This window comes from Fukomys damarensis, unplaced genomic scaffold, assembly GCF_012274545.1.
Source record: "Fukomys damarensis isolate Sample0158 unplaced genomic scaffold, DMR_v1.0_HiC HiC_scaffold_14, whole genome shotgun sequence".
Classification (NCBI taxonomy): Eukaryota; Metazoa; Chordata; class Mammalia; order Rodentia; family Bathyergidae; genus Fukomys; species Fukomys damarensis.
Window position 1 is genome coordinate 12758576 of NW_022900926.1, and position 24150 is coordinate 12782725.

Consider the following 24150-nt stretch of genomic DNA (forward strand, 5'->3'; position numbering starts at 1 on the left):
TAGTTTTAAAAGAATCCCGACATGTACAACTTGTGACATCATTGCAGAGAGGGCTCTGCGTGCCCGCTGAAGCATGTGTGCCCTAGGTTCTTACCACTGGACTGAGCTTTCCTGTGCATCTAATAATGGGTGGTTTAGATCACTCTAGCGGCATTTTTCTGTAGTAATATTTTGTGGCTCTACCATAAGTTTAGTGGTTGAACGGTAAAGAGAATGTGAGAAATACAACATTTATGGTTTCTGAAATTTTCTGTCCTTGAATTCAGTACTAATGCTCTACTGTTAGATGAAGTTCTTTCCAGAGACAGGTCAAATAAAACTCAGTTACATGAATGCTCAAAGTAAAATATCACAAATTTAACATTTATAGTCTCTTCAGCTTTCATAACCATCTTGATGCACAATGATGCATAGAGAATCTGCTTACATAATGTAACCATGCATATTTTAAAAATTTATTAAAATATTTCTTTAAGGGCAATGTGTATTTTTATTGACGATTATGTTTCATGTACAGTGGAAAGCTCCTGCTGGAGGTATAAAGATGAAAAAAAAGCAATGCCATTCTTTTAAGGAATATATTTTAGGAAATAAACAAGCAAAAGAGACCATTAGAATGCAGATCATAATGTAATAGTGATATAGGAGAAATGTAATTCCAAACATGCTTGATCCCAGATGTATTGACTTTGTGCCCCCTGAAATTGCATAATGACTTCTAAGGAACAATGACAGTTAAGAGTAGGAAAGATTTATTGAGAAAAAGCGTTTGAGACGGGAGGGGTCCCAAAAGTGGTTGCCTTTGAAGCCCTTTGTCAGGGGTAATTAATACAGCAAAGTCACAATGTGAGTACAATGTGGGTCAAACTACAATCAAACAATAAGATTACATGTATACTCACTTAGCTAATATTGATCCAATAGGGAAGTGAGTCAGACAGCAAGCGTACATGGAAAGAGCATAGGCATTTTTGGGAAGGGATGGGTCCGAATATTTTGGTCACCCACCCAAGTGACCAATGTCTATCTGGACTTTACTGGATCAGCTGATACCAATCACAGTACAATCTTAAGTTATTGTTTATCCCTCATAGAGGCATTTCAGCCTGGTCATTGTGTTTTATGTTGAGGCCTGGCCTTCAATGGATGTGACTCCTGCCACAGTTTTTGTGTGTTCTCATCTTTTGCACTGACTCTCTCGAGGGCCCATTCCTGTCTGACTGCCTATTAATTTCTGTCTAACTTAGCTGCCTATAATAATAGGATGAATAACATGGCTCCTACAAAAAGGACACTGTATAGAAATTCATCCGTATTTTTCTATTTACATTTTTTTTAACATGGGAAAAATAAAAGAACATTTCCAAGCTACTATTAAATACATAAGCTGCCTACAATTCACAAACACGATCACATTGTTATTCATTACAGTGAACTGTTTTCCATGGGCAAAAAGTTAAATGCAGTTTATAATCTCAACAATGTTTAGGTGAATAAAAGGATCTGTATGCCTGTCTTGTCAAGTAGAAGAGGTTCAAAGAAAGCAATTATCCAATGGTATAAGGTAGCAGGACTGTGGTTTTACTTGATGTGTGAACCAATCCTACATCAGTAATTAAAATGTTGTTCAGCTGCATTACCCTTTTTTGAGTTTCAGGAGAAAATAAAATTATGTATAATATAAACATTTTAATTGAAGAAATAGGAATGATGATCTGTAATCCCAGTCTCTGAGAAGATTGAAGCTTTGAGCTTTGCCTGTGCAATTTAGCAAATTAGCAAGACACTTGTCTCAAAAAAAGGAGGGGATAGGAGGGGGCTGAGAATGTAACTCAGTGTGAAGGCCCTGGAGTCAAAGCTCAGCATAGCAAAGAAAAACAAACTTATACCAAAGCATGAACTCCTCCTTCATGCTTGCATCTGTTTGTAGAACTTTGTTTATATTTTCTTTATTAAAATCATATTTTCCTTTGAAAAAAATTTATAAAAACTTTGTGTGAAATAAAATCTCTAAGCACATTATCTGCAGTGTCTGTGCCTCATTTTCCTTTCCAGTGAAGGCCATTGAAGGGAAATCTTTCTCACTGTATGACTCCCAGGGTGTGAATATTCATTTCTGATTACTAAATGTGAAAATTTGAATGTTTGGCTTGACCAACACATATCTTCATTTTCTCAATGGAAGGAATAATATTGCCTACTTCTCAGGTTGCTGTAAAGATTAAATTATTATACTTGAAGCTGTCCAATGCACAGAATGAATAGTCCCTCAATTTACACATAGTCACAGCAAAGTTGAAATTCCTTTATTCTCATATCCTTCTGGTTCTAGATTCCACAGATTGATTACTGGAATCACTCAGTGAATATTTACTGAAATAAAGAATCATGTTCCAGACACATCACAGAGTAGGTCTCAGACAATAATGAAAGCAGTAGTATTTCATCTTTCATAATGAACATTTTAAAATAATTATAAAGTTAGCCAGAACATTATATTGACCTTGGAAGGGATATGATAAGATTAATTGATTTCTCTAATATGTCTGCACAGTTAAGAAAAAAAGAAACACAAATGTAATTGAACTGGATGTATTACAAATTTAACTGAACAAATGTAATTGAACTAGATGTCTGAATTTTTTTTTGTTTTTGTTTGTTTGTTTGTTTTCCCTATCAGGTTTGAACTCCGGTCCTTGAGCTGATGAGGCAGCCAGAGGAAACTCTGAGCTAAATCCTGACCCTGTCTTAAGTATTTTTGAAAACAAGAATGAAGCTTTATATTACTCACCAGAGATACCAACGTCTTTGATTTAAAATGAGGATGTAGCGCTATTCCGTAGTTAGAAGAACTGTGTTAGAGAAGTTTATTTTGTAATTCACAACTCTTCTTGCAGAAATAATGTAGTTATGCCAGGAAAACAAATATATAGGAAAAGAGCATTGGACATATTGAATACACACATATGTGTTGTTTTACTATTAATTTTATCTAGAAATAGCATTACTAAAACCACTAAAATCAACATATATTGATGGTATTTAACCTTGGAACTAAAGAATCGTGCGTGAATGACAATGTGTTTAGGATGCATTTGATTATCTATAAGTCACATAAAGAGATAAAGTTTCTCAAAAATGCAGTAAAATCAGAAATAATACATATTTCAGTAAAGATTCAGCAATTCAAAGAAATTGTTTAATAATATAAGGAATCATGTGCAAATAATAATACCGATATGTGACTAATTAGAAATTAGAGAAAATGTGAAAATATTTTTGTGTATATTTGTTCCTTCCCCAAATACATGATACTTGATTTTTAGAATGCAACAAAGTAATGTAGAAGAGAACCCAATAACTTCTTCACAGGATAAACTGCTCTCTAGCTTTAATACTAAGAGCAATTCATCGCTAATTTACCTGGCTTGTTTAATCTCTTGGTAATTTCAAAACTAATTTGGCATTCTTTTTTTGCTTTAGTCCTGAATTTGACTGTCCTAATGAATGTATTTTCCATCCTTGATATTAGCTTTGTATACACGCTTTATATCAGTGTTCTTTCATCCCTTGAATATGTTTAACATTTCATGTATATCTTTAAGGACTTTTGCAAATGTTTGGAGCAATTTAAAGTTGAGTAATAAATTAATTTCAAATAATATTAAAATCTGATTTAAGAAGCTTAAAATCCCTTATTTAAACATATACTAACTTGTAAAGTTTCTGACATACTAAGAAAAAAACACACTAAGTAGGGGATTTTTTGATTTATGACACCAATATTCTTTTACATTTTAAACAATGGAGCTGAAACCAGCATTTCTAAATGGCCCATCTGAACAAAGAATCACCTCTTCAAGGTTCTTAGTTAGTTTACATTTAACTAAGGAAATACTAAAAGAGAGGGTATACGTATGCAGGAATTAAAACTATATAAATTAAAACACCAAGACACAATTTAAAAACATTCTTCAGTAGGTCTTATTTTTGTTAAATATTCAAAGGTTACTACTAAGAAATGGTTATAATGAAGCTCAGAGAAAGCTCAGGAGCCAGAGATAACAGAAATGGCAGACCTGGCATAAAGGTTATGCGCTTCCATTGAATTTTGGGTTTAATGTTGTATTTACCATGGGATACTACACTTGAATTTAGCCTGGATTTGACCAGGATCAAAGTTCAAACACAATTAAATCATTTTATAATAAGAGATCTGGAACATAGATCAGCTTTCTTAACTTTGTAGTATGTGTATTGTTAAACTCTTTTAAATTCCCCAATGTAAAGAAAGAACCTACTCAGCAAACAAGTTTACGGAGGAGGAGTTCTCCCTGAACACTTGGCCTGTAACAATGAGCTTGATGGCCTTTCGAAACCAAGGGTAAAAGAAAGCATAAATCAAGGGATTCATTGCTGAGTTGTAGTAAGCGACCCAAACTAGTATCTCATACACATAAGTGGGTGTGATGAAGCCCAGGAAGGCATCGATGATGGAATCGATGAAGTACGGCAACCAGGAGATCAGAAACGCTATGACTGCGATTCCCAGGGTTGTTGCTGCCTTTCTCTCCCTCTTGGCTACCCTGTCTTTGTAGCTGTCAGACGATTTTGCAGTCTTATGGCTCAGACTTTCAATTTTCCTAGCTTGCTGTTTAGCTATGAGGAAAATCTTGGAGTAAAGAGTTATCATCACAAGTGTGGGGATGAAAAATAATAGGAAGTCGATCAAGACCCAGTTTTGATTGACTGCAATCTGACAGCCTCCCACACAGGTGAGAGCACTCACTAGTTCCTCCAGCCCAGCTTCGTTTGCCCCTGTGTAAAGAAGGGAGAAGCTAAAAATAACAGCAAGCAACCAGGAGAGAGCGATACATTTGCCAGACAAGGCAACAGTGAACTTACTTGGATAGACCAGGGGGTCGGTGACAGCGATGTATCTGTCGATGGAAATAACGCACAAGTGGAAGATAGAGGAATAACAGAAGGAGCCTTCAAAACAAGAGTGGAATTTACAGTAAGCGTCCCCAAAGTACCAGCAGCTCTCCACAGACCTGACCATGCTGAAGGGCATCACAGTGGTCCCCACCAGGAAGTCAGCACAGGCCAGAGAGGCGACCAGAAAATTGGCTGGGGAGTGGAGCTGCTTGAAGTGCAGGATGGAAGTCATCACCAGCAGGTTTCCAAACACAGCCAGCACAGCCCCAGAGCCAAACACCAGGTACAGAAGCAGGCGGGGGCCTGGGGAGTAGGGAGCTTTCACACAGGATCCGTTCACGTGCTCGTAGCACAGCTGGACAGGAGGGGCCTGGTCACTGCTCAGGTTTCTCTCCATACCTGGAAAAGGAGTCGTCTTCTGTGGCTAAGTGTATAATTCCCGATTTCAGAAATCCTCAAAAAATATAAAATACTCAATAATGATGAGTGCACTTTTCTTTTTCTTTGTAACTTATTCCCATATTTAAGAACTGATTAATGTCTTCATATGATAAAATTATTTCCTCTGTTTTAAATATGCAACTAATCAACATTGCATATTGAGCACAAAGCTGTGTCTTTCTACTCTAAAATTATTTGTCTTCATTACGTGCTTCTGATCATCTGAACAGTGTTTTCCTCAAAAGGAATGCTCTGTTATCAGATGCATGTTTGACTGCTGTCTCTTATTAGGGTTCTCATCCTAAATGAACAAAGCGAGGGCAATGCCCAAACACTGTTTCCCTCAGGAAAGTAGCTTAATGATTGCACATATGCAAAGCTTCTTACATTTAATCCCCATAGCGCAAGGTGAGGCAAGAGAGGAACTTTTTATAACTGCTGTGTTTGTCAGAACCAAATTTATGCCCTTCTAATTTGCTGATGACATTTAACCTTCCAGGAAGTAGCAGTTGGAAGAATCACTATTCTGAGAATCCTTTGCTCCGAGTTTGGAAGCCATATTGCTTCTTCTGATTAATCCTTTGAGGTGATGTTCTCTTTGCTGTGAGAAGTTTTTAGCGTTGATTTTCAAGATGACTTTCAGTTCAGGTTCTCCATACTGCTCACAAGAACAACAGTGACTACAAAACAAGTTGAGTACTGAGAGGTGGCTCACTGGGAAGGACAGTCCTAGAAGACACAGGCATAGAGAGCCTAGTGACACAGACTCCATGTCCCTCATTTACAGTGTCATTCGAGTTCTGCAGCTCTGCCAAGCTCTGCTGTTCAGACTCTGTGTTAGGCCCCGTCCCTCTGTCCTCACGGCCTGCGTGGCTCCAGGTCAGTGTGGTTCACTAGGTTATTCATCTCCAGGGCTCTGGGGACAGAAGCTTCAGCACTAAAGCTGGACGCTGTCCTCCTCTTGCTCTTCCTGCTGCAGGACAGGCCGGATGACTTCCAAAGGTCGCATAACTTGTTTTATTTTGTTTTGCCCAAGGTATCTCTCTCACACCTGGCCCCCACGTTACAAGTCACGAAGTAGGTGCTGACGTTGGCTGGGTTGAAAATCTTGCCAGCTGCCCTTCCCCAATGAGTGTGTGAACTGTCATTTTAGTTCTCTGGCTCAGTTAGATGGGATGACTCTCTAAGGTTTGTGCTCACAGGGGCTGTCAGGTTCCCAGCCAGAGGATCCTGTCCACACTGCTGTGCGCCCCCTACTGGCTGCTTTCCATTCAGGGCCTCACTGTCCCCACCTGCCCTCCACTCTCCTTTGCTCCTTCCTCAAATTCTTTCTTTGGAATTTTTTCTTTGATTCATTTCCAGTTGTACACAAACCAACTGAATTTCCCACCATTCCTCCTTGTTAATCAATTGTATCTCCATAAAATGTTTGAATAAATAAAGTCTTAACCACATATTTTATTTACTGTCCAACTTCGATGTGAGGCACCAACATGGGAACAGCAACAAAATACAGTGTGTTGACTGTGAATGTGAACACTCATGAGTGTGAAGTAAGAACATGACAGATAACTCATTTGGGCAGTAGACACAGGGAAAAGACCCGTGAGGGGCCCTTCCTGTTGGGACTAGTGCGTTGAGAGAGATCAGAGAGGTCAAAGAGGGGAAAGACATTCAGAAAAAAATGTCAGTATAGGCCAAGTATTAGAGCTGAGATACGGGGATCACCAGGAGTGTCAAAGTCTTAGGTTGCTGTTACTTGGGAATCTTTCGTGGAGCAGCCTGGGAGTTATTCTCAGGGAAAAGACTGATCACCGTGTGAAACTTTCCAAGAGGTTTGGATTCATGCAGCTATCAGTGTATTCAAAGGGAGAGAATTAAAAATATATATTGGTGAGAAAAAAATATATAGATATTGGTGAGTGGTAAAAACTGACTCTCTCTGAGGTTTGCTATAAATGTGATTTAATTTTCTAGAGTAATATATATTTGTCTATATGTTTGCTTTCCACAATGTATGTGAAATAAGTCTGAACAAATTTAAGGTTTGCTTTTTTTTCTCTTTTGACTCCCGAGTAGCAACCTTGGAGATGACCTGGACCCTCTTACTAGTAGCAATGAGTGCTCTTTTTAGTGTCTTATGCAATGCAATGCATTTCTGTAACTCTAAGGAGCACACTTAACAGCACGCCTCTCTGCAAGGAAGGGAGGTGCTCCTGCCAGGCTTGTTAGGAAGTGAGCCTCCTCTCTGGATGCTCATGCCCCAGGCACAGGAGAATCTGAGCCCTGAGGCTAGTGCTGACTTGCTGTGCTCAGCCTCCTCTTCAGAGCTAGGGAGAGAACAAGTTGTGAAAGAATTGTAAGGTCATCCACTGGGATCTGTAAAATATTCCTTTTGCTTTTCTAACTACTTACCCAGCAAAAACTAACCCCAAGAATTTCACATTGCTCTTATTTGTTTTTGTGTTTGCTTTAACAACCACTTCATATCTCCCCATGGACAAAAATCACTGCTTAGAAGTCTTCCAAACACTCTCCTTCACAATTCTCTTATATTTCTGACATTGGGGTTAACACTGGGTGAAACACCATTTCCACTCTTAACCAACGTCCTCAGCAAGCCATGATGGTCAGGACCTCCGATCCTGGATTCCCGCAGCCTGGAGGTCAGATGTCTACAGCATGAGGCACCTGAGAAGACTGTGGAATCACTCTGACTTCTAGACAGGAATCTCTCAGCTCCCCTCCCAAGGCTCGGTGCTAACAGGAGTTGCCACACACTGAGATTAGATTGACCTTCTACAAAAATACTTCCTATCCACTCTTTCCTCATTCAACTCTCCAACTTCTGTTCCTAAAGCTCTTTAGGGCTTAATTTTACTCTACTAAGGAACACTTGAGTTAATTCTTCTTTGGTAGAGAAGAAGGACATGCATCTTGAGAAATAGTCTTGGTAGTTTCCACAATCTCTGAGTACAGTATAAAATGAATACTTTGGAAAGGAAGAGGTGGAGGACCTTTAAGTCCTCCTGTAAAACGAGACTGAAATACCTCATAAATAGTGAGCTGTACCATTCAGGATTTGCTAATCATTCTAGGTTAGAGTTTCCAAAATATGCCAGTGCTGCTACAGTTTGTCTCAATGTGTTAAAAAATATGACATTTAAAATGTATACGCTAATATCATGAACATACTAATGATGTTTTTGTTAAATTAAAACAAGGAAACAAAGCTAGATTCAATAGTCAGTTTAGAATTGAGATATGTGATATATAATATAAATTTTAATTACTCATTTATCTCAAACATTTGAGTGACAGAATTTATTTACACAGTAAATTCTCCTTGTCTTACATATAAATTGGGCTTTCCAAAACTATGAATCGCTCGCCATCAGTCTAAGATTTGTTAGTTAATGAACTGATCTATTCAAATCAGATCTAGTTGACACTTGTAATCGATGTAATGTAAAGAGGCAAAGGTGAGCTCTATTCTCACGATGCTTGAGATCTTGACAGGAAAACAAACCTGAGATGAGTGTGGAGAGAGGAGGATCTATGGATTCAAATTCTCACGAGCACTGTAGAGCAGAAGACAATGCCTGTGTTAGTTCAAAAGCACAAGGATGTGCAGGTCCAGAAGGAGGAGCTCCCAAACTTGGGGTAAACAAGTGGCTGCTGCAAAATTTATAGAATTTCGATTACTCTGTAATCAGAATTTAACAGAAGAAATTAGGAAAATGCATACTCTCCTGTTTGGCAGTGTGAATCTAGAGCACCATGCAAGTGCTGAGGTGGCATTTAATTAACGACTCTACTTCCGGCATCTCAAATGTTTCCTTACTGCTTCTAAAAGTATCTTTAGTAAATGGTTCTGTAATAGATCAGACCAAGATTCGACAGAATCTTAATTGCAGTAGTTTATGATTTTGATAACTCGGAAAGGACTTACATTTATTCTTGCATCAGCTAAAGTTCTTTAAGTCATTTCTGCATTTCACCTTCAATTTGCAGGAGTCAGTGACGCAAAGACATTAGGAAAGTAAAAGTAAGAGGCCACTAACTCGGACATCTCTCCAGGGACTGAGCCTGTGAAATATCCCTCATTATGACTAATATAAGAGAAAGATGTGATAATGATGCCCTGTGCTCTAAGCAGTGCCCAGGCCTAGAAGATGGTTAATGAGAGGAAGGGGAGAGAAATGTTGTGTACTTTGTCTCTGCATTAGAATCTGCGCAAGGCAAAGTCAGAGTGAAGGACAAGGGTTAATGTAAATAAATAGCAGTGGGCATTTGTCACACACAATCAGCATGAGCAATAGTCCAAGCAATTCTACAAGATTCTTACAGAGAATAAGGGAGTCTGTTCTCACCTCATGTACTGAGTAATTTATTTGCATCTGACAATTGTTCCTTACAAATATAAAATATAAAATACTTCGTATTAGATGATCAATATTATGAAATTTTGTTTACTCTACAAATATTTCTATCCAAATTATTTTCATCTTTTTGTTGTTTCTCAGCTATCATACATACTATCCAATCCCACTGAGAGTTGAAAATATCGATTTTGTTCAATGTCAATATACAACTTCAATCCTTATGTGAATGTCTGTGATCCCCTCACTACTTCTCATAGCCAAGGGTAAGCTTAAAAGACCTGGTTTAAGGAAAAAGAAATGTCTGCTGCTTTACTTCACATTTTACCTCCTTTTCTGCTTCTATTCCGTAGGGAGAAGAAGAGCCAGAAGGAAAAAGGAAACCTAATTTGAAGCTAAATTGGTCTTCATGTAGTTCTCACTTGGTGGTCATCACCTTGCAGTACTTAGCATCACAATCAAGTCAGTGTTAATGAGGACAATTCCGTACAGCACCCTCTGTATCCAGCAACACTGTCTAGTTGTGTGAAGCCTGTGACTGTTTGATAGCCAGCTCAACTCCATCTTGTGCCTCAACACCATTCTGTCCCTGTGCTTGAACAAAGTGCTTGCAGTTGAACAAAGTCCCCAAACCCCCACATCCTGTTTGATAGTAAACTTGCTGTAGTTGCAGGATGTTTCGTTGCTCACCTAGTGTGTGAAACTTCCTTGTCTCTCTCTCTCTCTCTCTCACATACACACACACACACACACACACACACTAACCTGGTATGGTTCTCCTTCTATACAATTTGGTTTGCTCTCCCCAGAGCCCTCCACAAGTGAAAGCATGATTTCAAAGGAGAAGTCAAACTTCAACCCATTGCCAGTAGACCTTTCTGGGGCCTAGTCCCCCTCAACTTCTGGCTGTATTGAATGGGCTTGAATCTGGTACAGAGTGTGGAACATCTCTCATGTTCTAACTCACTCATCCGCATCAGCTGGAGGCCCCCCTTGAGATGGTCACAATGGGTGGACTGGCTTCATTGTGCTCCATCCTGTTTGTGGCAGCAAACTATTGAGGTGGTGCCCCCCGAGACGTTCCAGGGTCCCATAACTTCACCGCCAATACTAAGGGGACTACAGACGTGCATGAGACACTCTCCACATTTTCTGGAGCCAGTGTGGTCTGGTGTGGTCAGGATTCTTCTGGTTCTGGTGGGGAACAGCAGTGCTACTTGAAGGCCTTCTCCAGTCCCCTCCTAAGGTCAGAATGCTAACTGAGGTGGCCCTCTTGTCTGGTCTTGTTTGGCTGTAAGTCAATCTGGTAAATCCCCCGGAATGGGGTTGGAATGTCTTTAACTATAGACTGTTCTGTCTCTGTCACATGACAAAAAGGGGGATTTCCCCCCTCAGAATTATGGGATCTGAATGAAGTGGTTCCATTGCCAGGTCTAAAAAAGGTCAAGTAGGAGCTCTTGCAATGAAATCAATATACCCTAAAGCCTGTACGGTCCTTAAAGTGGCTGAGAGGCCCATGGCCAGTTAACCAACTGAGTGATTTCTCCCACAGAGGAATACTACCTTCCTTTGTCTGTCGTGATATTGTTCAGGGTGCACCACCCAAGCACTAAGGCGTTTTTCTCTTTGTCTGGACCTCTTCTTCCCTTTTTATATGTTCTTGTAGCTCCTACTCTTGGGTATCTCCTACCTTCCCTAAGTCTCTCCACCATGGGGTCGTCACCTTCACAACCTGTTACACCCTTAGTCTGTATAGTTAGGCATTTTTCCTCAGGATTTTCGAATGATTATGGAATGAAAATGTCGATGGAAAAACTTAAACATTTTTGAGAGCTTGAGTCGCCCTCTTTTGGTGTGGGCTGGCCCTCTGAGGGCTCCCTCAACCCTGCCTCGGTTGAAGCAGTATGGAAAGTTGTTACTGGGTTACCGAGACACCCTAATCAGTTCCCTTACATCAACTCCTGGCTCACTCTAGTGTAGCACCCACCTCCATGGCTAAAGGCCTGTGCTACTAAGGTTTATTCAAAGCTGCTTGTTTCCAAAAGCTGTTCTCCCCCTCGTGGGCAAACTCTGGAGAGACAGAACCCAGTTCTCTAGCAGTCACAAGCTGAGGAAGTCATCCCCCATCCATCTTTGCGTAACTCTAGTTCAGCCCCTCTCCTGTCCATCCTGACCCATCTGTCCCCAGCTCCCTCCTTTCTTCCTCTACTTCCCCTGCTACCTCTCCCCTCATACTAGAGCATCTCCGATCCTGGCAGGAGGTTACCACCTTGGGAAGACACAGTCCACAGATTCTCTTGCCTTTGAAGGAGGCCCCTCCTCCTGATGGGTCAGGACTGGGGTCTGGCCCATTCCTAGTATATGTTCCCTTTTCCACTTCTGACCTCTCCAACTGGAAAACCCAGAATCCACCATTCTTTGAGAAGTCCCAGATTCTCATTTCCCTGATATACTTGATCTTTAGGACCCATCTATCGACCTGGGATGACTGTCAGCAGATGTTATTGACCCTGTTTACCACTGAGGAGTGGGAAAAGGGTTTGGTTTGAGGCTAGGAAGGTTTTATTGGGGGGAATTCAGAGGAGGAGGCCCACAAATTGTTGAAGCAAGGTTTCCCCTCAGAGCAGCCTGAATGGGATCCAAATTCTTCAGGGGTGGGGCAGGCTTTGCTCACTTTTCACCAGAATTTGTTGAATGAGATTCAAGCAGCAGCTCAGAAACCCATAAATCTGTCAAAACCACTGAAGGAATGCAGGCACCAGAAGAGCCCTCTACTGTGTTTCTGGAGAGACTCTAGAGAGAACTTCTGGGTTTACATCCTCTTTGATCCCTTTGCTCCAGAAAATAATAGAGCTATAAGTTTGGCTGTTACTCAGTCTGCACCTAATACGAGGAAAGAATTACAAAAATTGGAGGGAATCCCAGGAAAGAACACGTCTCAGCTGTTAAAAGTATCCTAAGAGGTGTTTGATGGGCCAGGGATTTAGCTCAGTGGTCCCCCCACCTGTCTCGCAAGTGCAAGGACCTGAGTTCAATCCCCAGTACCAAAACGAAACAACAACAACAAAAAGATGTCTTTTGACAAGAGGAATTCAAAAAACAAAAATTGACCACAGCCATGGCTGAGTGGTTGGCAAAGAACCAAACAAAGATCTTGGCAGCAGTCATCCGAGGGGATCCCATGGGATCCATCCCTGGGAAACCCAAAGGGCCGGCACCTAAAAAGCCAGGATGATACCTGTCATTGGCCAGAAATCAAAGAGCCTATTTCAAGGAGGGAGGGCACTTGGAACATGAACGCCCCAACAGGCCCTCTGCCAAGGTACTGTCTCTCCCCACATCCAGGGGAAAGAAAGATTCAGACAGGAGGCCAGGGATCCTTCTCTCTTGGTCCCTAGAAGCCCATGGTTAATGTTAAAGTAGGTGGCCAATGGGTCCATTTCCTAGTGGACACTGGCACTGAGAAGTCAATGTTAAAAACTCTGCTGTGACAGCTTTCATCACAAACCATTCCCATGCAGGGGATCACAGAAGCAACTGCTGGCTCACAAGTGGGCAACTGGTGAGCCTGGGATCAAAGCAAGTTACTTTTTTCTGGATACTGGCAGCCCATTCCCTTTGCTGGGGTGAGACCTCGACAATACCCCATCTCGAAGAAAGCCAGACAGGGGATAGCCCCTCACATTATGAGGTTGATGGACTTCGGGATATTATCTCTCTGCAAGTCTCCCTAGAACACCCCATTCCTGCTATGCAGAGACTGGGAATTCAGATTAGAGGCCAGTTTGGAGAAGTAAACAACATATGGTAACTCTGCATCCTACTGTCCTCAACCCACATACCCTCCTGAGTTTACTGTCTTCTGAGCACCAAGTGTATACTGTGCTAGATTTAAAGGATGTTTTTATCAGTGTGCCCCTTGCCTCAGCTAGCCAACCTATCTTCACTTTTGAGTGTTCTGACCCAGTTTCCAGTGACTCCTGCCAACAATACTTCCTCTCCACTCTTTCCTCACTGAACTCTCAAACTTCTGATCTTAAAGCTCTTTAGGGCTCAATTTTATTCAATTAAGAAATACTTGATTTAATTCTTTCTGGGTACAGGAAGAGGAAATGCTCTTGGGAAATACTTTGGCAGCTTCCACAATCTCTGAAGACAGTGCATTATTAATACTTTAGAAAGGAAGAGTATGAGAATTTTGAAATCCTGCTGAACAAGATAAAAATACTTCAACAACAGTAAGATGTACCATTCAGGATATGTTAATCATTATAAATTAGAGTTTCCCAAATGTGTCAATGCTGTTGCAGTTTATCTCACTATACAAAAAAATTCATATGAAAAATATATACACAAATAATATTAATATGTGAAAGAAGTTTTCCTTAAATTAAAATAAGGAACGAAAGGTAAATTCAATACTCAGAATTCAATACTTTAGAATTGAAATATAATATAAATATATAATATAAATTTTAATGTATTCCTTCCACAAAGATTTGAGTGATAGGATTACTTTGTATTCCTTCCACAAAGATTTGAGTGATAGGATTACTTTACAAAGTAAATTGCACTTGTCATACATATAAACTGGACTGTCCAGTACTGTATATCTCCCCCATCAGTTTTGATTTATTAATTAATTAACTGATCTATTCAAATCACATTCAGCTGATGCCTGTAAGTGGGTATAATGTAGTGAGGATAACGTGGTCTTTATTATCACGATGCTTGAGATCTTGACAGGAAGACAAACTTGAGAAGAGTGTGTGGAGAAGAGAATCTATGGATTCAAATTCTCATGAGCACTCAGAGGGGAAGACATTGCTTGTATTGAAGTCCTAACTGTAGCAGTTTCTGATTCTGATACCTGAGATAGGACTCATAGGTAAACTCCTGTTGTTACATCAGCTAAGGTTGTTTGAGTCATTTCTACAATTTGCCTTTACTTTGTAGGAGTAAGTGATTCAAAGCTGTTCATAAAGAGCCCACCAACTTGACCATCTCCCCAGGGACTGAGCATGTAAAATATTCCTCATTATTACTAATGTAAGAGAAAGATGTGATAATGATGCCCTGTGCTCTAGGCAGCACCCAGGCCTAGAAGATGGTTAATGAGAAAGGGGAGAGAAATGTTGTGTACCTTGTGTCTGGATTCCAGGCTGAGGAATGCAGAGTCAGAGGGAAGGACAAGGTGTTGATATAAACAAAGACCCGTGGGCATTTATCACACGCAATCAACATAAGCAATGGTCCAGGCAATTCTACAAGATTCTTACAGTGAATAGGTAAGTGTGTTTTTACTTTATTCACTATTTAATTCATTTGCACTTGACAATTTTTTCTTAGAAATATAGTTAACTGCCTATTCTTAATATATAAACTGTCTAAATATATTTAACCAACTACTTAGTATTAGATGATCAATGATATGAAATTTCCTTATTCCTACAAATATTTCCTATCAAAAATATTTTCATCTTTTCATTTTGTTTTGTTTTGTTTTTGGCTTCTCAGCCACAATACAAGCTATCCAGTAACACCGAGAGTTGACAATCTCAAATTTATTCAATGTCAATTTATAACTGCAATATTGATCCCCTCACTACCTCTGATGGCTAAAGGTAAGCTTAAAGGACTTGGTTTATGGAAACGAAAATGTTTGCTCCTTTACTTCTTATTCTACCTTCCTTTTCTGTTTCTATTCCATAAGGAATAGAAGAGGAACAAGGCAAAGGGGAAAGTTATTTGAAGCCAAATTTGTTCTTCATGAAGTCCTCCCTTAGTGGTCATGGCCTTGAAGTACCTAGCATGACAATATACCTAGGCCTGGATGACAGGGGGGGGAAGAATAAAGTGATAACAATGGAAGACTTTTGAGTTTTAATCTTAATTAGAATGGAATTTTAAAGCCAGAAAGCAGAGTAATTGAGGGGAAGCCTAATGAAATAGTGAAATATTCCCAAAGAATTGTTAAAGATGAGCCAGGGAGAGTCAACAGAGCAGGCTTATATGAAGGAAGAGAAAATATTACGGCCACTTTGTGTCTGTCACATATGGAATTTAGCCTGTCCTATACCAGCAGTATATGTGATGATCTAGCATCACAGTACAAAGAGCAGAAAGAATGAATTTCATGACACTAGAATTGAGGTCCTCAACATTTTGTTAATATATTGAAGACTATTTTATACCATACTATAATACATTTTAAGGTATATCACTTATTTAATAGAAAGTAAATAATATTTTTAGTTAAATGAGATAGTCTTAAATTTCTCCTTTTTTGTCTACACTGTCAATGAGAAAATTTATTATCGACAAAGTACCCTGCAAGGTGTGAACACTTGACTTCTGGATCAGTATTCAAATTCTGTATTCAAATACCATTAAATAACAGTGTAAGATGTGGGCAATGGCCAGACTCTACACTATCCTGAGAGGAAAAAAAACCTCAGACCCTTCCTTTGCCTTTTCTTGTTTTGTCAGATTCTGGATCCTAAAGCAGTTAGAGAGGTAGAAGGAAGTAGCCACTTTGCACGAGGACTTATGTCATAAGATATTTTCCAATAACAGTTGGCATGGCTGAGTGCATATATAGCATCTGAAAATCAAGCCACTTGGGCATATAGTTTAATTACAATATTTCTGCAATTTCACTGAAATGTCCAAAAAGACATATCTGAAAATCGAGGAGATCAAGTTTGTTTCAGAAACCAAGCCGACAAGCAAAGCACCCATCACGCATAGAAGGTAGCCAGAGAAGAAAAGAGTTTTGCAACATAACCAGAGAAAAATCGAAGTCCAGAAATAGCCATTAGAGAGAAAGTAGGGAGGAATGTAAAAGGAGTGATCCAGCAGGATGGCTTTTCTGAAATTAGATCTCAACCTTTCAATACAAAGTAACTATCCAGAGCACAGAGGTCAATGATAAAATACGATACTGCATTCAGTTAAATTTAAAAAGTAAATCTTTAAAAAAAACCTCCCAGGACAAGAGTTGAAGGAAAGTAGTTTAACTTAAGCTACAGTCTCTTCTCACAAGTATATTTGTTCCTGAAAGCTTAAAGAGAACTGACTTAACATTGTGAGAGATTTTTGACAGAATTCAAAATCTATTTACAATCACTGTTACAATGCAAGTATTACGAACTCCTTCAAATAGAGGGAGCATAATTGGGGTTATGGGCCCACTCCTCCTGCATCCACCTGAATTTGGGCAACACCTCAGGGACAGAAGCAGAAATAAGAATAATAAATATCCACGAAATCTCTCAAATAACAGGCTAGAGCTCAAGTGTGTTAGATCCTCCAGCTTGAAGTATAGTAACCTTGTCCTTGCTGAAATTCCTGAAAGAATCAGAAATAGTGTCTGCGTGTCATGCATGTGATTAAAGCAGAGTGAGTTGTGGGAGAATCATGGGTACTAGATGCCCTGAGAGGACTCAGCATCCTGCCAATCCTTTCGGGAAGTCACATCCAGAGAGATCCCCTGAGAGACGCCTGGGTGGGGTGTACACCTCTGAAATCCAAAAGCTTCTTCTTATTCACCTGCTGTCATGGCACATGTGTCTCCCTGTTTGAGTCACCTTTTGTTTCTGTTGGTGCAAAGCTGCATCCACTGAGCACATCCTCCTCATTAATTTTCCTATCTGTAGCTGCTTTTTGAATTTTGATTTTTGGTTGTTGTTGAGTGTATTCTAGCAATCCTGTTCTCTCTGTAAACCACAATGTGGAATCAATCTCTCAGTCCTGTCGCTTCTGTGAGAAGAATTAAATTAGAAAATTTTATTTTATCTTTCACAAATCTTGCTGGAGAGGTAATTCTGTCAGGAAATTGAATACATACTAAAGAGAATTGGAATACTAAATGCATGCATATGTTCTGTTTCTGATATTAATTTTATTTAGAAATCATTACCATTATTGGAACCACTAGAATCAATACAATTTGATGGTATTCAACCTGGGAACAAAGGAGTTGGAAGTAAACAAAAACAACAATAATTCATCTTGGGTGCATTTAATCATCTATAAATCACAGAAAGATAGAGTTTCTCAAAAGCACAGTAAAATCAGAAATAATACAATATCTCAGGAAAGGTTTAGCAATTGAAACCAATTGTATAATATTAGAAAAATCATGTGCTAATGAAAAATAATATTGTTGTGAGACTGAACAGAAATTCGACAAAATAGCTAGAACAGTTTTGTAGGTATTCCTTTCTCCAAGATAAGATGCTCTGACATTTAGAATTTGGTGTGTGTAACAAGCCTAAATGTCTCATGGTTTCTCTTAATGACAAACCCAATAATTAATAAAAAGCAAAAAAAAATAGCCCCTCTGCAAAGGAAAGGGAGCAAGACATAGAGAGATGGAGGAGGAACTGGAGAGGAAGAGGGCCAAAACACCAAGAAAGAATTAAGATGTGCTATGTACATGTACCAACTTCCCGAAAGGAATGGAATCCTTACATACTGTAAACATGCACAAATGAAAATAAAAATTAATAAAACAGTAAAAAGAACCAAAAACAAATTAATGGGTAAAATTTGATGTCTAAGAGAAAATAATGTAGAAAGAACCGAGCAGCTACTTCATGTTATTGAAGGACACGAGGCCCTCTAATCTAATCCCCAAAGCAGTTCATTTCTAATTACCTGGTGAGGATAGTGTGTCATGAATTACATAAGTCAGTTGTGTTTGAGCTGTGTTATTGAAATACATTTCTTAGTCTTAGTCTCTTGGTATTGTGCATTTTTCTCAGTATTGTTTCATTCTTTGAATATATTTAGATTTATACTTTACTGGATATCTTTGAAAACTTGTGTAAAACTTAGAACAATTCAAAAATTGATTAATATATTAATTCAGAAATGTGGTTAAATTGTAAGGATCTTATGCTTTTTAAATTGAACATATAAGAAATTGTAAAGTTACTGAAATACGTGTAATTTTCCTACAAGTTCAGTAACAAAAAGCTAACTGAGTACATGAATGTTTCATTTATGACACTAGTTTTCTCTTCTTTGAAAACAATGGAATTGATGTTAACTAACAGAAACACTCCAGACTTAATAATCCTCACTCTGATATATTTTTCAATATATTTTCAAAATATGATACCAGCAATGCAGACTCTCTCTCTGGATCCTCTGAAAGAGACATGGTTTCTCAAGGTTTCTTTAGTTAATTTATATTATACTGAGCAAATGCTACAAGATAGAGGATATATATCCACAATCGGTACCAATGTTATGTGGCTGTCATTAAATTTGGGTCCAATGTTATATTTACCAAAACATGATGCACTTGAATATAAACTGGATTGACCAGGATCAAAGATGGATCACGTTTAATTATTTCACATTAGGAGTCCTGAACATGGATGATCGTGTCTTTTCCCACAGCGTGCTTACTATGAAACTCTTTTCATTTCCCTCATTCAAAACAAGAACCTACTCAGCAAACAAGTGTATGGAGGAGGAGTTCTCCCTGAACACTTGGCCTGTAACAATGAGCTTGATGGCCTTTCGAAACCAAGGGTAAAAGAAAGCATAAATCAAGGGATTCATTGCTGAGTTGTAGTAACCAATCCAAACTAGTATCTCATACACATAAGTGGGTGTGATGAAGCCGAGGAAGGCATCGATGATGGAATCGATGAAGTACAGCAACCAGGAGATCAGAAACGCTATGACTGCGATTCCCAGGGTTGTTGCTGCCTTTCTCTCCCTCTTGGCTACCCTGTCTTTGTAGCTGTCAGATGATTTTGCAGTCTTATGGCTCAGACTTTCAATTTTCCTAGCTTGCTGTTTAGCAATGAGGAAAATTTTGGAGTAAAGAGTTATCATCACAAGTGTGGGGATGAAAAATAATAAAAAATCAATCAAGACCCAGTTTTGATTGACTGCAACCTGACAGCCTCCCACACAGGTGAGAGCACTCACTAGTTCCTCCAGCCCAGCTTCAGTTGCTCTGCTATAAAAAAGTGAAAAGCTGTAAATTACAGCAAGCAACCAGGAGAGAGCGATACATTTGCCAGACAAGGCAACAGTGAACTTACTTGGATAGACCAGGGGGTCAGTGACAGCGATGTATCTATCTATAGAGATAAAGCACAAGTGGAAGATAGAGGAATAACAGAAGGAGCCTTCGAAACAGGAGTGGAATTTACAGTAAGCGTCCCCAAAGTACCAGCAGCTCTCCACAGACCTGACCATGCTGAAGGGCATCACAGTGGTCCCCACCAGGAAGTCAGCACAGGCCAGAGAGGCGACCAGAAAATTGGCTGGGGAGTGGAGCTGCTTGAAGTGCAGGATGGAAGTCATCACCAGCAGGTTTCCAAACACAGCCAGCACAGCCCCAGAGCCAAACACCAGGTACAGAAGCAGGCGGGGGCCTGGGGAGTAGGGAGCTTTCACACAGGATCCGTTCACCTGTTCGTAGCACAGCTGGACAGGAGGGGCCTGGTCACTGCTCAGGTTTCTCTGGATACTGGGTAGTGGAGTCATCTTCTTTGTCCAAGTATTTATTTCCCAATTTCAGAAATCCTCAGAAAATATAAAATACTCAGTAATTGTGAATGCATTATTTACTTTTCTTTGTGCCTAATTCCCATATTTAGGAACTGATGAATGACCTCTTCCAATAAATTTATTTCCTTTGTCATACACAAGTAATCAACATTCAATATTAAATGTAATGCTGTGTCTTTCTATGTGAAAATATTTCTTTTCCTTACCTGTTCTTCCCATCTGAGCAGAGTTTGCCTCAAAAGCAATGCTCTGTTATCGGATGCATGTTTGACTGCTGTCTCTTATTAGGGTTCTGGCCCTAACTAAACAAAGCTGTGGCAATGCACCAAACTCTGTTTCCCTCAGGAAAGTAGCTTAATGATTGCACATATGCAAAGCTTCTTACATTTAATCCCCATAGCTCAAGGTGAGGCAAGAGAGGAACTTTTATGTAACTGTTGTGTTCCTATCAAAGGCAAACTTGTAATTTGCTGATGACATTTAACCTTTCATGAAGTAGCAGTTGAAAGAATCACTATTCTGAGAATCCTTTGCTTAGAGTTTGGAAGCCATATTGTTTCTTCTGATTAATCGTTTGAGATGATGTTCTCTCTTTGTTGTGAGAACTTTTTAGCTTTGATTTCCAAGATGACTTTCAGTAACCGGCCTTCATTTAAGTGCTTTACCCTTTCTGAATTGTTTTGTGTAAGGAGGAAAATACAGTCATGTACCGTCTAGAGCAGTGGAGCTTTCACTTTTATAGTTCTGATTTAACAAACTATGGCAGCAGAGTATGCGGCCTTCTCATCGTGGAATCAAACACGGGAAGTTAAGTAAAACTAAAATTAAAATTTATTTTTTCTGAGACTTTTTGTTTCGTTTGGTTTCATAGTAATTACTGGAAGTACTAGAAATGAAATATGTAAAGAATCCTCAGAATTGGAATCCACAGAGATTCTAGCAGGTGACGCTACTCTGCCTTTGACAAATTTTCTTTACTTCTTAGATCTCTAGGACAGAGGTCATCTTAGAGTTTGACAAGATTTTTCTGATGAATGATTTCTGGACATATTTTAAAGCCATATTTTAAAAATTCGGATATAATTTCTACTTTAAAAGAATTCAGTTGTAATGTTTGATATTGGATAAAGTAACTTTCAACCAAATCATTCCCTTTGGTTGATATAGCATTTTTTTTTGTTTTTTTCATACTGGGGATCAAACTTGGGTCCTTGTGCTTGCAAGGCAGGTAGTGGAACCACTGATGTAAATCCCTGGCCCCAATACAGCATATTGGTTTTTTTTTTTAATATTTTAAATTTATGAATCACAAGAAAGAACATGTTTTCATTGACATTTATGGAAGGGCAAAAAGAATACACATATTTTCATATTTGTATTTGTAATTTGTTCTTTTGGCTAGTTGCAAACTGACTACTTTATTCATGGAATTCTAGTTTGGATTTTTCAAAAGCATTTTATCATATGTTTTTAATTGTATGTATTGAAGATGTCCAAAATGATGCTTAAATTTTATATCAAAAGTAATTACTATAAGGAATAATTTAACATATTCATTACTTTCCCTAGTGAATATTTTCCATTTTTTAGTGATTAGCCTACTTAACATTTCTTTTTATTTAAAAAAATGACACGAATACAGTAAGTCCCTGACTCACAAATGTGGTTCACTGCAGGAAAATGTTGGTTAAATGGGATTCAAGTGTAATCTGACAAAGTGAGCCTTTCACAGTATTCCTGTGAGTCTTATACAGTACACTTGTGAATGTTTGTATCTTGAATGTTCCTAAGTCACAGACTTACTGTGCTTTGTTTCTGGAAATAGATCTTATGTTATTGCTCACTTTTAACTCTGTAAAAAATGCCGCCAATTTGTTTATATATAAAAGCATCACAAATTTCTAGAGTGAGCTATACTGGCTAATCAGCTAAAGGAAGTGAGTAATTGTACGTAAAGGAAAATTGTGGGTATCCCTGTTATTTGAATTAATCTTTTCAGGTGACTAAAAACATAGCAATCAGAGGAAAGGATTAATTCTGATTTTCCCTGTTTCCCTAAGTCCTGTGCATCTCTGTTTGGGATCTGTCCCGTTTCTGTTCTTCCACATTCTCTTATCTTGAGCAGAGTGTGGCTCTTGTCCTCTTTCTCCAAGCCCATGGTATTCAGACACAGCATTCAGACACAGGCTGGACACTGTACCTGTCCGTGCTCACTCCTTGGAGGAAAAATCAAACAGTGAAGGTTTCCCTGTTCAGGTTCTCCATATTGCTCACAAGAACAACAGTGACTACAAAACAAGTTGCGTACTGAGAGGTGACTCACTGGGAAGGACAGTCCTAGAAGACACAGGCATAGAGAGCCTAGTGACACAGACTCCATGTCCCTCATTTACAGTGTCATTCGAGTTCTGCAGCTCTGCCAAGCTCTGCTGTTCAGACTCTGTGTTAGGCCCCGTCCCTCTGTCCTCACGGCCTGCGTGGCTCCAGGTCAGTGTGGTTCACTAGGTTATTCATCTCCAGGGCTCTGGGGACAGAAGCTTCAGCACTAAAGCTGGACGCTGTCCTCCTCTTGCTCTTCCTGCTGCAGGACAGGCCGGATGACTTCCAAAGGTCGCATAACTTGTTTTATTTTGTTTTGCCCAAGGTATCTCTCTCACACCTGGCCCCCACGTTACAAGTCACGAAGTAGGTGCTGACGTTGGCTGGGTTGAAAATCTTGCCAGCTGCCCTTCCCCAATGAGTGTGTGAACTGTCATTTTAGTTCTCTGGCTCAGTTAGATGGGATGACTCTCTAAGGTTTGTGCTCACAGGGGCTGTCAGGTTCCCAGCCAGAGGATCCTGTCCACACTGCTGTGCGCCCCCTACTGGCTGCTTTCCATTCAGGGCCTCACTGTCCCCACCTGCCCTCCACTCTCCTTTGCTCCTTCCTCAAATTCTTTCTTTGGAATTTTTTCTTTGATTCATTTCCAGTTGTACACAAACCAACTGAATTTCCCACCATTCCTCCTTGTTAATCAATTGTATCTCCATAAAATGTTTGAATAAATAAAGTCTTAACCACATATTTTATTTACTGTCCAACTTCGATGTGAGGCACCAACATGGGAACAGCAACAAAATACAGTGTGTTGACTGTGAATGTGAACACTCATGAGTGTGAAGTAAGAACATGACAGATAACTCATTTGGGCAGTAGACACAGGGAAAAGACCCGTGAGGGGCCCTTCCTGTTGGGACTAGTGCGTTGAGAGAGATCAGAGAGGTCAAAGAGGGGAAAGACATTCAGAAAAAAATGTCAGTATAGGCCAAGTATTAGAGCTGAGATACGGGGATCACCAGGAGTGTCAAAGTCTTAGGTTGCTGTTACTTGGGAATCTTTCGTGGAGCAGCCTGGGAGTTATTCTCAGGGAAAAGACTGATCACCGTGTGAAACTTTCCAAGAGGTTTGGATTCATGCAGCTATCAGTGTATTCAAAGGGAGAGAATTAAAAATATATATTGGTGAGAAAAAAATATATAGATATTGGTGAGTGGTAAAAACTGACTCTCTCTGAGGTTTGCTATAAATGTGATTTAATTTTCTAGAGTAATATATATTTGTCTATATGTTTGCTTTCCACAATGTATGTGAAATAAGTCTGAACAAATTTAAGGTTTGCTTTTTTTTCTCTTTTGACTCCCGAGTAGCAACCTTGGAGATGACCTGGACCCTCTTACTAGTAGCAATGAGTGCTCTTTTTAGTGTCTTATGCAATGCAATGCATTTCTGTAACTCTAAGGAGCACACTTAACAGCACGCCTCTCTGCAAGGAAGGGAGGTGCTCCTGCCAGGCTTGTTAGGAAGTGAGCC

General features: G+C 39.4%; 2 protein-coding genes across 2 annotated transcripts; both read right to left on the bottom strand.

The window, feature by feature from the left end:
* Positions 1-4297: 4297 nt before the first annotated feature.
* LOC104872816 (trace amine-associated receptor 7a) lies at positions 4298-5335 on the bottom strand. The gene has a single exon (XM_010639160.1). The coding sequence runs from the start codon at positions 5333-5335 to the stop codon at positions 4298-4300; it is 1038 nt and encodes a 345-aa protein (XP_010637462.1).
* Positions 5336-19220: 13885 nt separating this feature from the next.
* LOC104872814 (trace amine-associated receptor 7a) lies at positions 19221-20276 on the bottom strand. The gene has a single exon (XM_010639159.1). It carries the CDS (start codon positions 20274-20276, stop codon positions 19221-19223), a length of 1056 nt encoding a protein of 351 aa, XP_010637461.1.
* Positions 20277-24150: the final 3874 nt, after the last annotated feature.

Coding starts and splice junctions, on each gene's coding strand:
- LOC104872816 (XM_010639160.1), bottom strand. CDS start 5,335: ATGGAGAGAAACCTGAGCAGTGACCAGGCCCCTCCTGTCCAGCTGTGC.
- LOC104872814 (XM_010639159.1), bottom strand. CDS start 20,276: ATGACTCCACTACCCAGTATCCAGAGAAACCTGAGCAGTGACCAGGCC.